We start from the raw sequence: 12,358 nt of genomic DNA, 5'->3' as shown, positions 1-12,358 counted from the left end.
GCATAAAACGAACTTACTTTATTTTATTTAAATTCGCTTACAATAATTTACAATTTTTTCGCTTACAATAATTGCTCAGAGCTGTTTAATTTTCACAGTAAATTGGTTGTAACAAACAAAAACATGAAACTTTTTGTTGCAAACGTTTAAGAGGACAAAACTATTTAGTGGAATCTGTTTTTTGTTGTGTGGTCTATTAGCAGTTATTACCATTAGTTTTCGGTACAGAGATATATTCACTGAAGATTAAGCTTTATCGTGACTGAATACACCTGCTACGAGCGGATTCTGGGCTTCTTCGACCACATGACTCGGAGACAACTAGCATTGCCGTTGAAAGAGTAGGGGGAAAGAGACCTAGAGGTTCATCACATATGTGCGGACTCTGTATGGGTCGTGACAGGCTTCACAATGACAGAAGTACTCAGAAAAGCAAAAAAGACCTGGCTTTGCAGGAAGAGCACAACCTTCAGCAATGAAGATAAATGTCCGATAAAAATGACTGTACATAACAGTATATAGCGTAATTTTTTAAACACATTTATTTTTGACAAAAGTCATTCTGAATTGGAAATTAATCATAATTTTACATTTTCTAAATTCGGTCATGGCTTACTATATTTATATTAAAAAATCTATGATTCCAACAGATTCTTCTTCCGAGACGAGCCCCTGAACCAGACAATCAATCTCCTCGAGACACCAGAATCGAGATGTCTGGAACTAGAAGACTACGCAGCCAGCACTTTACATGATGGAGTGTCCGTAGCGGCGATCGATGACAACGGAGATTTTGTGGGTGTCGTCATAAACGGAATCGTAAAGAGAGAGGTGAGATTATTTTATTTATAGCATACAGTTATATTGCAGTACACATACGTAATATTATTTCATAGACTAGTAGCTACCAGACTTTAAGCTGCGTATGTTATCTCCCAAATTACTAACTGGAAGTAACAACCAGCGACTCACTTTAGACGAAGATAGTATAATCGTCTTGTTGATACGACGATGCTCTTCGAGTTATACGTAAAGTGCACCGCTTAACAAATATCATTACAAAGAGTAACTCATACGCCGCACAACAGATGGAAGCCTTCTGTTATTATTACCGCAGGTAGATGTTCTAAAAATTAAAACCCATATTACTACGTATAATAATTACAAATTAAAAAAAAACTATGTCATTAAAGAAATATTGAGAAATAATAATAACTATTACAATAATAAAAAAAAATTAAGTGAAATGTTTATTTTTGTAGTTTATATATATATATATCACGCACGAGCCCTCTAATGTTGTTTAGGGACGCCATAATAATTTGCCGTTGCGCCTTGATTGATGGTGAAGGTCCGTTCGAACCACTTTGGCAATGATCAATCTTTAATGTACATTAATTGCCAATTTTCGTTCACCATATACAGGGTAATTAGATGTAGATATAAAAGCTTTAAAGTGGTAAATTTATGTTACCAACTACCCAGCATAATGAAATTATTCAAAGAGCTTACAGAAATACGAAAGGGCAATAACTTCTAGCGTAGTATGAAATCAGCAGTGACCGATAGTAAACTACAATTAATTTTAGTATGTAGTAATTCAAATTTTCCAAAAAAATTTCTTACTCTCACACCATCGCAGACCATTGATTTTAGGATGGGAAGCATACATTTATTGAAAGCAACACAGTTACACATTTATTCCTTAACTTCAAATTCAACTTTTTATCAAACTTCCTTTATATTTTGTACTTGCAAAATTTATGTCTGTCGTAAACAAAAAGTGTGAAAGACTGTGAAATACTAAGTCAATAAAAGCAGCCAGGTATAAACTGAAAAATTAAATCAACATGGAAACCTGCTAGCGAACAAAATTTTTGAGTGCACCCAAAACGATGGTAAATATTTAAACTAGTCCACAGGACCTGAAGACTTAAGAATAGAGCCGATCAATATTTGCAATGCTGCAACACATATAGAGTAACTAATGCTAATTCGATAATGGATGGATGGTAGATTTCAGATGAAAACATAAATAGACATAGAAATTTGACCCCAATTACTGGTTGCAATTAACATTGATGAAACTGTATAGTTAATTGCGTATTCCGCTCCTGTCTTGCGCAACGGATATGTTATGAAAGAAAACCTGCCGTGAAACTGAATGAACACGTGCTGTGCTGAGCCACTGAATGTAGGTGCACGTGCGTGGTGTAGCGTGCTGATGTGGACAAGTGCGCATTATTTAGCCATATATACGTTTATATCTGTGTGTATATTTTACGAAGAACACCTAACGAGGTCCTGCCTAATTATAAAGGAGTACAAGACTTAAATATAAAAACAGTACTATAAATCTGCGTATGTGAAACTTAATCTTTGATATAGCTAGGAAGAAATAGAATAAGTAATATGAATTAACTAAAAACGAACAATGTAAGATCAAATGTACTTAATTGACTAACTCTACTACAATTGTAATGTAATTGCTTCAAACTAACATATTATTTCAGGTTTTTGCGTTACCATATAAGTAGGCTTCGGGTGTTAAAATTTTTGTAACAAATTGACAATGAATTGAAAATACGAAATTTGATTCATTACAAATAGACTTTTAGATCACGATATTAAATATTATCACAAAATAAAAATCTATGTAATATTCTCTCATCTGCACGATTTTCCTTTGTGAATTGCTAAGTTTGCGACAGATGACAGAAAACCGATAAATGGTTGCCTAGCAACGAGCAAAATCCCGGGAGAAATTCACCGTCGCTCGGTGTGAGAGACCTTGTTGAAAGCTTTTATAAATTGAATTTTCCTTCATTCCGACAATAACCTTCAATAACAATTTGCATAAAGCTTCTGTATTAGATGTTATGTTATTTAAGAATGTTTTTTCAACTTTATTGTTTATTTGTTGAATATATTGCAAAATAGATGGTGGTTTTAAATTTATTTATTGATGATTTAACTTACGTACAGATATTAAAAAACATCATTTCAGTCGTTAGAAATTCAATGCCGGGCATCCCCATAGATTTCCAATAGGATCGGTTGCAAGCGGCCCACATTCAACGTCCTCCGTCCACCTCAACAAGGCCTGTCCACCTTGAGGGTCCATGTCCTATGCTGCGCTTGCTGATGCGTCGTCCCTATACCACAAACTAAAGGTCGCAGCAGCTACCTGTCGATCCCTTAAGAAAATCCCAAATATATAGATCTGCCGAGAGATCGTTGGTTGTGAGCTTACCAAATACCAAAAAAAAATTAACGGAACGATAATAAATATATATGGGATAAAATATTAGACATATTATCTAAACCAATACTATCCGCACTTATACTATTACATCAAAAAAATTCAGTTCAGTATTCATCGCTGTAACCCTGGAAATAGGATATGGACTTAAGAAGTAAATGTATTAATGCACGTGTCAGCGGTAAAACGACACGTATCATTAATTCTATTGATTTCTTAAAGATCGAAAACTTTATTGTGACAATAATTTCGTTACATGAAATATTACATAAATCGAATAGATATGAATAAATAATTTAAATTTGTCATACCTCTCGGTTGAATTCAGTAAATCAAATGTCTTAGTTCAAGATAAAGATGTAAATTAGACCTGCACCGAAACCTAACAAAATTAGTCAAACTATTATATATGATTAAATTTGAGTATTAATAATTTTTTAGGACGTAGACTACACAGACAAATCAGAAGAGTGTCCCCATCCAAAGTTCAAGCGGATCCTCAAACTTTTGGGCCACCTCGACCGCGAGGCACGAATTTGGGACAAGCTACCAAAAGAGTGTCACACAGTGATGGAGGTTCGAATAGCGTCCACACACTCCGGATGGCGGGGACGAGGACTCATGAGGATTCTTTGTGAGGAATCTGAGTAAGTATCAAAATATTAATGTTCTTTGATGAATGGTAGAATATAGAATATACCAGTCGTAAAATTTTATTACAAATGGCTTTCGAATCATTTTCGAGACATGTAACTTTTCATAATTCCATGCATTAACAATGCGAGTGCCGTATCCATTATGGTGAAGGAATAAGGGTTTGACACGGTGCTCGAGGCTGACGGCCCGCGTACCAAGTTCAAGGAAGTCGTCTTACAATGCATTTGTATTCATCTTTTTCGTCCAGACAAATACCCCTACCTAATCATTTTGTGAATGATCCTACAACCTCTTTAGAAACCCGTTCCAAAATTATCAAATACTAACGACATGTACTGTGAGAGCTGTGCTATTAATGATAAGAGCGTTGCAGTAATTTCTTCACCCACTTCTAGCGTTTATACTGCCAGTATCCGTTGTAATAATTAAATTACTATAACACACTATATAAGTTTTTAATGGTCCGATATTAACAGCCGATAAACCGAAACCGAAGTTTCCTCTAACCACGTCCGTTTACTCCACAGAGCTTCCGCCTAAGCGATGTAGTTTGCCCTGCCAATCTTGCGAAATAAATAATGTAACAGCTCAAGGGCCCTGAGGAAGTCCTTCTGCTTAGCTACTACATAGAGGTCTAGGTTTCATAGCTTAAAGACCTTCGACACTCTGTCACCTCTAACATCGTAGTAAACCTACAATTATCGTGATTATTTTATTTTATATACTGGTTGATCACTTTGAAATATGATACATTATTTTGTTTTTGTTTTTTTTTTTTTATTGAAATGCGACAGTAGAATGATTTCTGGCAGTACAAAGTACGCAGGTCAGTCTGTCGTCAACATTAATTGATAGTAATTTAAATTTAGAAAATGTTTTCTCTTATTATATTATGATTTTGTTACTTACTGTTTCTGAAACCAGACCTTTGAATATACCATACATTAATTAACAGTCAACGAATCCAATCACCTGTGTATATAACAATTTATTTCGCATAAAAATCTTGTTTATAATAATAAAATACTTAATTTTTTTTAATAAGTCGTATGGTTGCTATGGCATACCGTATGATGTTGAAAATATTTATTAATACAATTGCATGAACATTTTTATGGTAAACAATTAGTTTATCGACATTATAATAAATAACAATGGCACAAGTTATAATTAACTGTTGCTGTGGTATAGGTAATACCGATACGACTTATGACGAGGTTGTCAAGTTGCAATAAATAGTTGTTCAGTGCTGTTATGGGTGCAATAATTGTTTAATAGAGATTAATACTTCACGCTTCATTCTATTTGTGTTCAGGAATTAGATTTTTCAGTTCCGCGTTAGGCTGTTGCTACACTGAGTCGGTGGTTACGTAACTTTGTATAATGTATACAACATTTCCGTCATACCGTCATACTATTTGAATTTATAAATATATTTAATTAGGATAGCGATTCAATTATTGTATCGCTACATATTGTCAGAACATTATATTACTTTTTTAATTATTTTGAAATATTTAGCTGCACTTGAATATAATGCTTCCTTCGTTCGAAATAAAATTTTGTAATTTAAAATCTCCCTAGTTATGCCTTTTCATTGATTTTCCTTTTTTTATTGTTTAATTACATTGTTGATTTTTTATCATATATCTAATATAGTACTACATGGTCACCCCTACGTTTCTCGTCACTCGTACTGGCGTTTAGGGTGGTTAAATGTTATAAAACCCATTCCTCTTTATTTTAACAAGCCAAACAATATTCTATTATATGATGTAAAGTTTCAAAATATGAATATTTTCCAAAGCTCCCCCAGCTCCGTCACGGGTTGGAAAAAAAAATTTCTTAGTATCTAAAGGGTAATTTCCAACAAAACTGGTAAATGAAACAAGGTCCAGAGATGAGGAACCTCAATATAATAACAAAATGCTCAATATAATAAAAAATAACAATTTTACCCGCATACATATTTAGCAAATTTCAATGGTTCGGCTGATATTTGAAAATTTATGATTATTTTGATAATTATTGATAATTCCGAGATGGGTGCTTGCTTCGCTATTGAAGTTAGGTATGAAAATCTCCATAACTACTAATAAAGTAGCATACAAGCGTCCTCTCAAATATAAATTCAATGTAAACAAAGTAATTCCATCTTATTCATTAGATTTTGGGAGTATGTTGTAACAAGAATATTATACCACCTTTACATACAACGATTTGTCTGCAACTTATACTATTAAAGATCGATGTCACTGAACCGCAAGAGTAACCTAATATCAAGTTAACATATGCTTACCAGCAAATAGAGTAATACAATATTCACCATTCACTTATTAAAGGTCAGAGGGTAGTGGAACGAACTAAACTTGTTATTATACTGAAACAAAAACAATTACGAGTTGGAGTTAACATGAAAACATCTTCATTGATAAACTTTAATTGAAAAGAGAGATTGAAATCAATATGGCTAAATTAGGATTCGTAACTAGAAACGAAAATTTATGATTTATATGCAGTCGCTACGAGCCATGGAGAGAGAAGGAGTAGGTTCGTAGACAAACAAAAGTATCCGACATAATCCAAAGGTTTAGCACGTAGAAGTGACAGTAGGCAGGCCAAATAGACCACCTCACCACAGAATAGATGTCCGCTTCTGGGTCCTTTTAGTTCAAAGGTGGAGTCCACCGACTGCCAATCCCAGCGTAGGACACTTGGCCATCTATAAGGTGGAACGACCTTGTTAAGGAAGTCTAAAGATACAGACTGGATACAGACGTTACTTATAAGAAATACATGACAAAAGCCTATGTTTAGCAGTGCACGTCCTATGGCTGAAGTAATGATGACAATTTAAAAAATTATATTCCTTTATTAATTCCCAATAAAGGCTTGATGAAATTTAATTAACTTAAAATCCAATAAAATGAATGTATACAAAATTAATTGAAATGGCCTTTAGTATGACTAGCATGCGGTAGGAACACCTCGCAAATTATTGCAATAATGAAAGGTAATTGCATATCGATTATTTAAATCAATATATTGAACGTCTGGGTTTATGATCTTGATAAATTACTGAATAATTAGGGCTGTCGTCGGTGTTTTAAAGACGGAATATTAAAATACAAATACGGAGTTAAGTGCCTTCTAGATCAACCGTTCCTAAAGAAATATACAAATGCTTTTGAACCACAGAAATTTAAAACTTCGTAACCTAAAATATTGTAACCGTAAAGAGCAAATCACTATGTTTTAAATGTGGCTCCATTGTTATTAAATATTTCGAGAAATACTGTGCTACATACAAAATATATTAAAAGAAGAATACGTTAAATGTTACGATTAAAATTTTAATTATGATAATTCATTTATTTACAATCACAAGAATTTTTACTCTTCGTATACCGCGTAGGACTTTTGTGGTAAGCTCACCGGAAGACGCTGGACCAACTGGACCCATTCAAAACGTGAAGGTGAAGCCTACAACCAACAGTAGGCGGCTACAGCCTATATCTGAAATAATAATCTTGATAATGATATACAGCACCAACTCTGCAAGGCATTCAAATACTTAAACGAAAAAATATTTCATCGATGTCACATTGATTAAAATTGTCTCATTAAATATTTACGAAAAGCACAAATAACTACCAACAGAAATTTGTAATGGCCCAGTTTTTTTATTGCCATTAATTATATGTATATTACATTAATTTAAATTGTGTTTACATTTAAACGAAGAAATGATAAAGTAAAAAAAAAGTAATATCAGACATCTGAAAAATATTATCAATAAAACTGTACTTTTTTACACTGAACATACATGAAACTTTATATCTACGCTTACTGTTACACAAAGATTTGTATTATGACGCCAGAAATTTTATTTAAAAAAAATTTAAATACTTTAAAAATCTTTAATGTAACCTAATGGGCTACGTTGCTCTGCTGTCAAATTCGATTGGGTGACCAAACTGATTAATTACAACATGCGGTTTAGTTAAAAACGGTTACGTCAAACAATATTACGTTGCGGTTAAAGATAAGTCTACTTATCGATTTTAAAAAGTAAACATAAAGTCCATATTTTATTTATTTCGCTAAAAAATGCACACCAGAAGTAAACAATCAGAATTATGAGTTATTAAATAAAAACCATAATGCGGGTGCTTATTTAAAGTGTGTAAAACATTCACAAAAATTATTATTATCACACATAAACAGAATTTCAAACATGCTTCTGGCTTCAAGAGAGCCTTTATACGTTGTTAAAAAGTGTAAATAAGTAAATAAATAAAATTAATAAGAAGATACCTTGGACAGCCGTCGACAAGATAATGATATTAATAAGCTAGGCATTATGAAATCGCGGCTTCGTATGACACAAACACCGGGACTATGGGACTGCGTAATCGTCGTGTTTTGTATGGCTCGCGGCTAATTTATCAATTAGTTCATTGTTTCTTTGACACGAGTGACAATGAACAGTCATAATAAAAATAATTGCGACATTTGAATACTTTTTGTGTAAAAAACACCTTAAATGACGATTCAGATTGGTTAAAATCTGTCATACAGATTTGCACAAACATCGACATTTATAGATTAGAAAAGAGGTGCTATTCCTAAAAAATATTACAATACTGTATTTTTAACCCTATTTCGTAAACTGTTATTAAATATTTATTATCGTTTCTATGCTTAAACTGTCCTAATGTGACCAAACCTATTCATTTAAGTTGTACCTGTATTCGAGTTAATGAAATAGAGAATCGTCGTTGTCATTCAGCTTACCTAAACCCCTTCATCAAAGACATGTTTGAAGGGAACGATTTAAATGACGTGAACACGATTTTCTAATTTACTGTAAACTGATTAGTCATTAACACGAAATTGCAACAGAGGCCAGAGAGGCCATAAAAAATATAATTCGTCAATAGATGACTTTTTTTGCACACATGAATAAATAAAAAAAAGAATCCCTTAATACCTTGGTTAAGCCACAACTTAAAAACGACTTTGCCGATAGCATTATATTTTTTTTTATTAGTTTCATAATAGTTTGTTAAAGGTTCTTATTAGCAAATGTTTGAATTTAAAAAATTGCGCAGAAATTTTAAAAAAAATCTCGCGCTGCATATTTACAATGTCGTTTAAAAACTGCAACGGTCAGTTTTTTTACTTTAGAATGTTTTTATTATTTCACATATAATCAATAGAGTAATTACTTTGAATTATTATTACTTTTATTTTTTAATTTCTTGGAAAATCCTACAGGCCTTTGACTTTTGATTATAAAAATGTATGTCGGGACTGCTTGTACGTAATATTTTTCACATCAACTTATCTAATTTCCGGTAACTCTCTGGAATGTAACACTTTCTCTAATTTTCTCCTATACGATGCGGATGTAAAATTCCAAACAAATTATCAAATTCATCTTCCTTCCACTAACAGGTACCCTATATATACAAATAATGTAAATTAACTATATCTCGCTTCCAGGAGGATAGCCAGGGAAGTAGGAGCTGGTGCAATGCGTATGGACACAACTTCAGCTTTCTCTGCAGCTGCAGCCGAACGACTGAGCTACAGGCAAGTAGATGTACAACATAAAAGCTTCATTATCATCATATATACGTTTCCTTTAGAACCTGTAGTTAGCAATTTGGTAGTTTGGACGTCTTATATTGCGCTTGCCGGTTCGTGGCTTTCACTCCAGAGCCTTAAAGCCATCTACTCTGCACCACTGCCTCATAAGCTTAGATACGTTAAATTAAAACACCCTTGAATATAGTATAAAGATAAGTTGCAGTTGATACCGTCAACCATATGAATTACATATATGCTCAGTAATAGCTTTGATGAAAATATTCAACTAAACCATCAAACCGTTTCCCTTCGTCAAACATAAAGCGTGTAATAGTATATGGTGTGTATAAGGAGTGTAATAGTGTTTTCTTACAAATGGGCCATTCAATGAAAAAAATAAGGTTATTATATATACATATATAAATATATATATATATATATATATATATATATATATATATAGTTATGTAGTGCTCTCATATATGAGATAGCCACTACTATCTAGTAGTGGCTATCTCATATATGAGAGCACTATCTATCTAGATACTGGTTAGATATCTTTAGTAGGCCTATGCCTAACAGTAGGCGTTGATAGGACAAAACGACTACTCATTTTTCAAAATTAATAAGTAATGTATTTTTTTTTCAGGAGCGTATATGGTATTCTCTATAAAGAGCTTTCATACGCACCGCACCCACCTCCACCGCACCTAGAAGCTAGGGTGTACATCAAAGAGCTATAAGCAAAGTGAGTTTCGATTTTTGTAACAAAACATATAGTTCGTGTATTGTCATATAATATGGGTTTTTAGCCGCTGAATGCGGGCAGCGCAAGATTGGTCATCGTGGCGACTTTTGGGGGAGGTCTATACCTTGTAGTGGGTATCTATCTACTGACGTCATGATTGCTTTTTAATATTATGTTAACTTTTTACCAAAAAGTTTTTAAACATATAATTTAATAGGTTCAAATCTACTTAAATTGACAACATGACCTTCAAGAAAAAAAATCATTATTTACAAATGCTGTCTGCTCGTTGGCATTTACACCTTTATCGAGTTTGAGGTTGTAGATACTCGTACCTGAATAAACTTTACCCACAATTATTTACAGTAAGCAAACAGACAAATAGAACTCCTTCTTAGTACACACACAGCCCCGACCAAAGACGATACGTTAGATGTTAAACCAAATTTAAAAAAAACCACGCTCGTACATGGTCATGTTTTTAGATGGTCTTGACTTAGATGACTTCAGCTTGGTCTGTAATTCGAAATGCATTTAATATACCTATTAGATGAAGTCTAAATTATTACACACCTCAATCAATTGCTATAGTACTATCAAAACAGCTGTACCGCGCCTTATGAAAACGCGGCCTGGCGGGGGCCAAGGAAAAATAAGTATGATTGCCGTCACGAATTTGATGGCGGACTGAAGGAACAAAGTGGCCGGTTCTGGCCCCGTCTCATCACGCGTATACAGTATAAGGCGATACAGTGGTGTAGATAGTACTATATTACTGAGTTATAATATAATCAACCGTAACATATGAAAATTCTGACAAAAAAATCAATATAAATATAAACATACAAATAAATTCTTTTCCAGGATAATTCTTCAGCAATAAGCAGCGGTTATAATTAAAATATATAGTTAAGGGTTTATTATAAGGTTATATAAGGAACACTTAAACAATTAAACCATAAATATGCATGTAAGATCATGTTTTTAAATCTTCACTTTTCACTCGCGTAGAAAATGTAACTTATTATGATAAATTGCAATCCACTTATATTGAATCTCAAAGCACGTAACAGTATATCATTTTGTTAGTTCTCCGATGGTTATTTGCATAAATAAGCCATGTTGTAAGCTATGTTAACTGCAAAATTAGCGTTAAAAAACACATCACTTATTGTTTTATCCAAAAAAATTTCTAATGATAGACTGAATATGTATACATAGTCAGTATCTAATGTGCACTAATAAAAGAACTCATTAAAGTACCTAATGTTGTCACTTTTGTTCCTAATTATTTATATCGTTGAGGTTTATCGCCTAGTATTGAAATTAAAAAATTGCTTTTCGTAATCTCCAGGCGTCTCAGCGTGTCTCATATAAACACACGAAACGTAGTTCCTTTAGAGAAATATCTACAATAATTCACGTTGTATTTATATTGTGAAATTCATTCTAAATTATCGTTGCTAATTTTAAATGGATGAAAGTCAATTTAAGCTTAGTCAATTGCTATATGTTTTTATCAATTGTATTGATATGTTTAAATGTGATTGTTATCAAATAAATATTTAAGTAATTGTTTTTGTTTTATTTATAAATATGACGTCTTTACTTTTACCACTGGTGGACTAATACAAACAGAGTTATTGTAAATCTATGGTGGAAGCTTATTTCCAGTAGTAGTTGTCTTATAGATGAATTGATGATGATAATTTAGTAGATTACCACTCTCTACAATTACGTAGACTTCATGGTAGTTTCGACTTATGCCTTTAACAAGACCACCAGTAAGTACAGAAACTATTCTTACGATATTAAATAATAATAATAATAATTAATTTAGCAAGTTATATATATACAATACGATGTATTTGCGTTAAAAAACAGTGAGTCAATATTGCTACTAATCTTCGCCGTGCCAATAGAACAATTAGATTACAATAAATATGAGAGCCGTATCCGTGGAGGTCATACTTCAACTGGTCATTGTAAACACTACTTTATAACTAACTATGATATAAATAATCAAGGGACGAAGCGAAACTGTGTGATATCGATTTTCTTAAGCTTAATAGCTAAACTCAAGTGTCCCAACAGTA

The 12,358-nt window shown here is 32.9% G+C and overlaps 1 protein-coding gene across 2 annotated transcripts in view; it reads left to right on the top strand.

The window, feature by feature from the left end:
• LOC137929444 (arylalkylamine N-acetyltransferase 1-like) overlaps positions 1–11,735 on the top strand; it is an 80,314-nt gene extending 68,579 nt beyond the window's left edge. For both annotated transcript variants that reach the window (XM_068772407.1, XM_068772398.1), the window contains exons 3-7: positions 651–831; positions 3,704–3,909; positions 9,428–9,517; positions 10,164–10,262; positions 11,127–11,735. In XM_068772407.1, coding sequence (XP_068628508.1) covers positions 651–831; positions 3,704–3,909; positions 9,428–9,517; positions 10,164–10,257 — 571 coding nt within the window. In that variant the 3' untranslated portion in view covers positions 10,258–10,262; positions 11,127–11,735. The remainder of the gene's footprint in view (positions 1–650; positions 832–3,703; positions 3,910–9,427; positions 9,518–10,163; positions 10,263–11,126) is intronic.
• Positions 11,736–12,358: the final 623 nt, after the last annotated feature.

Source organism: Battus philenor, unplaced genomic scaffold, assembly GCF_028537555.1.
Source record: "Battus philenor isolate CCGP_79_NKW_IND1 unplaced genomic scaffold, ilBatPhil1.0.hap1 SCAF_11, whole genome shotgun sequence".
Classification (NCBI taxonomy): domain Eukaryota; kingdom Metazoa; phylum Arthropoda; class Insecta; order Lepidoptera; family Papilionidae; genus Battus; species Battus philenor.
Note: the sequence above shows the minus strand (reverse complement) of the source record. Positions and strands in the feature narration are given on the sequence as shown.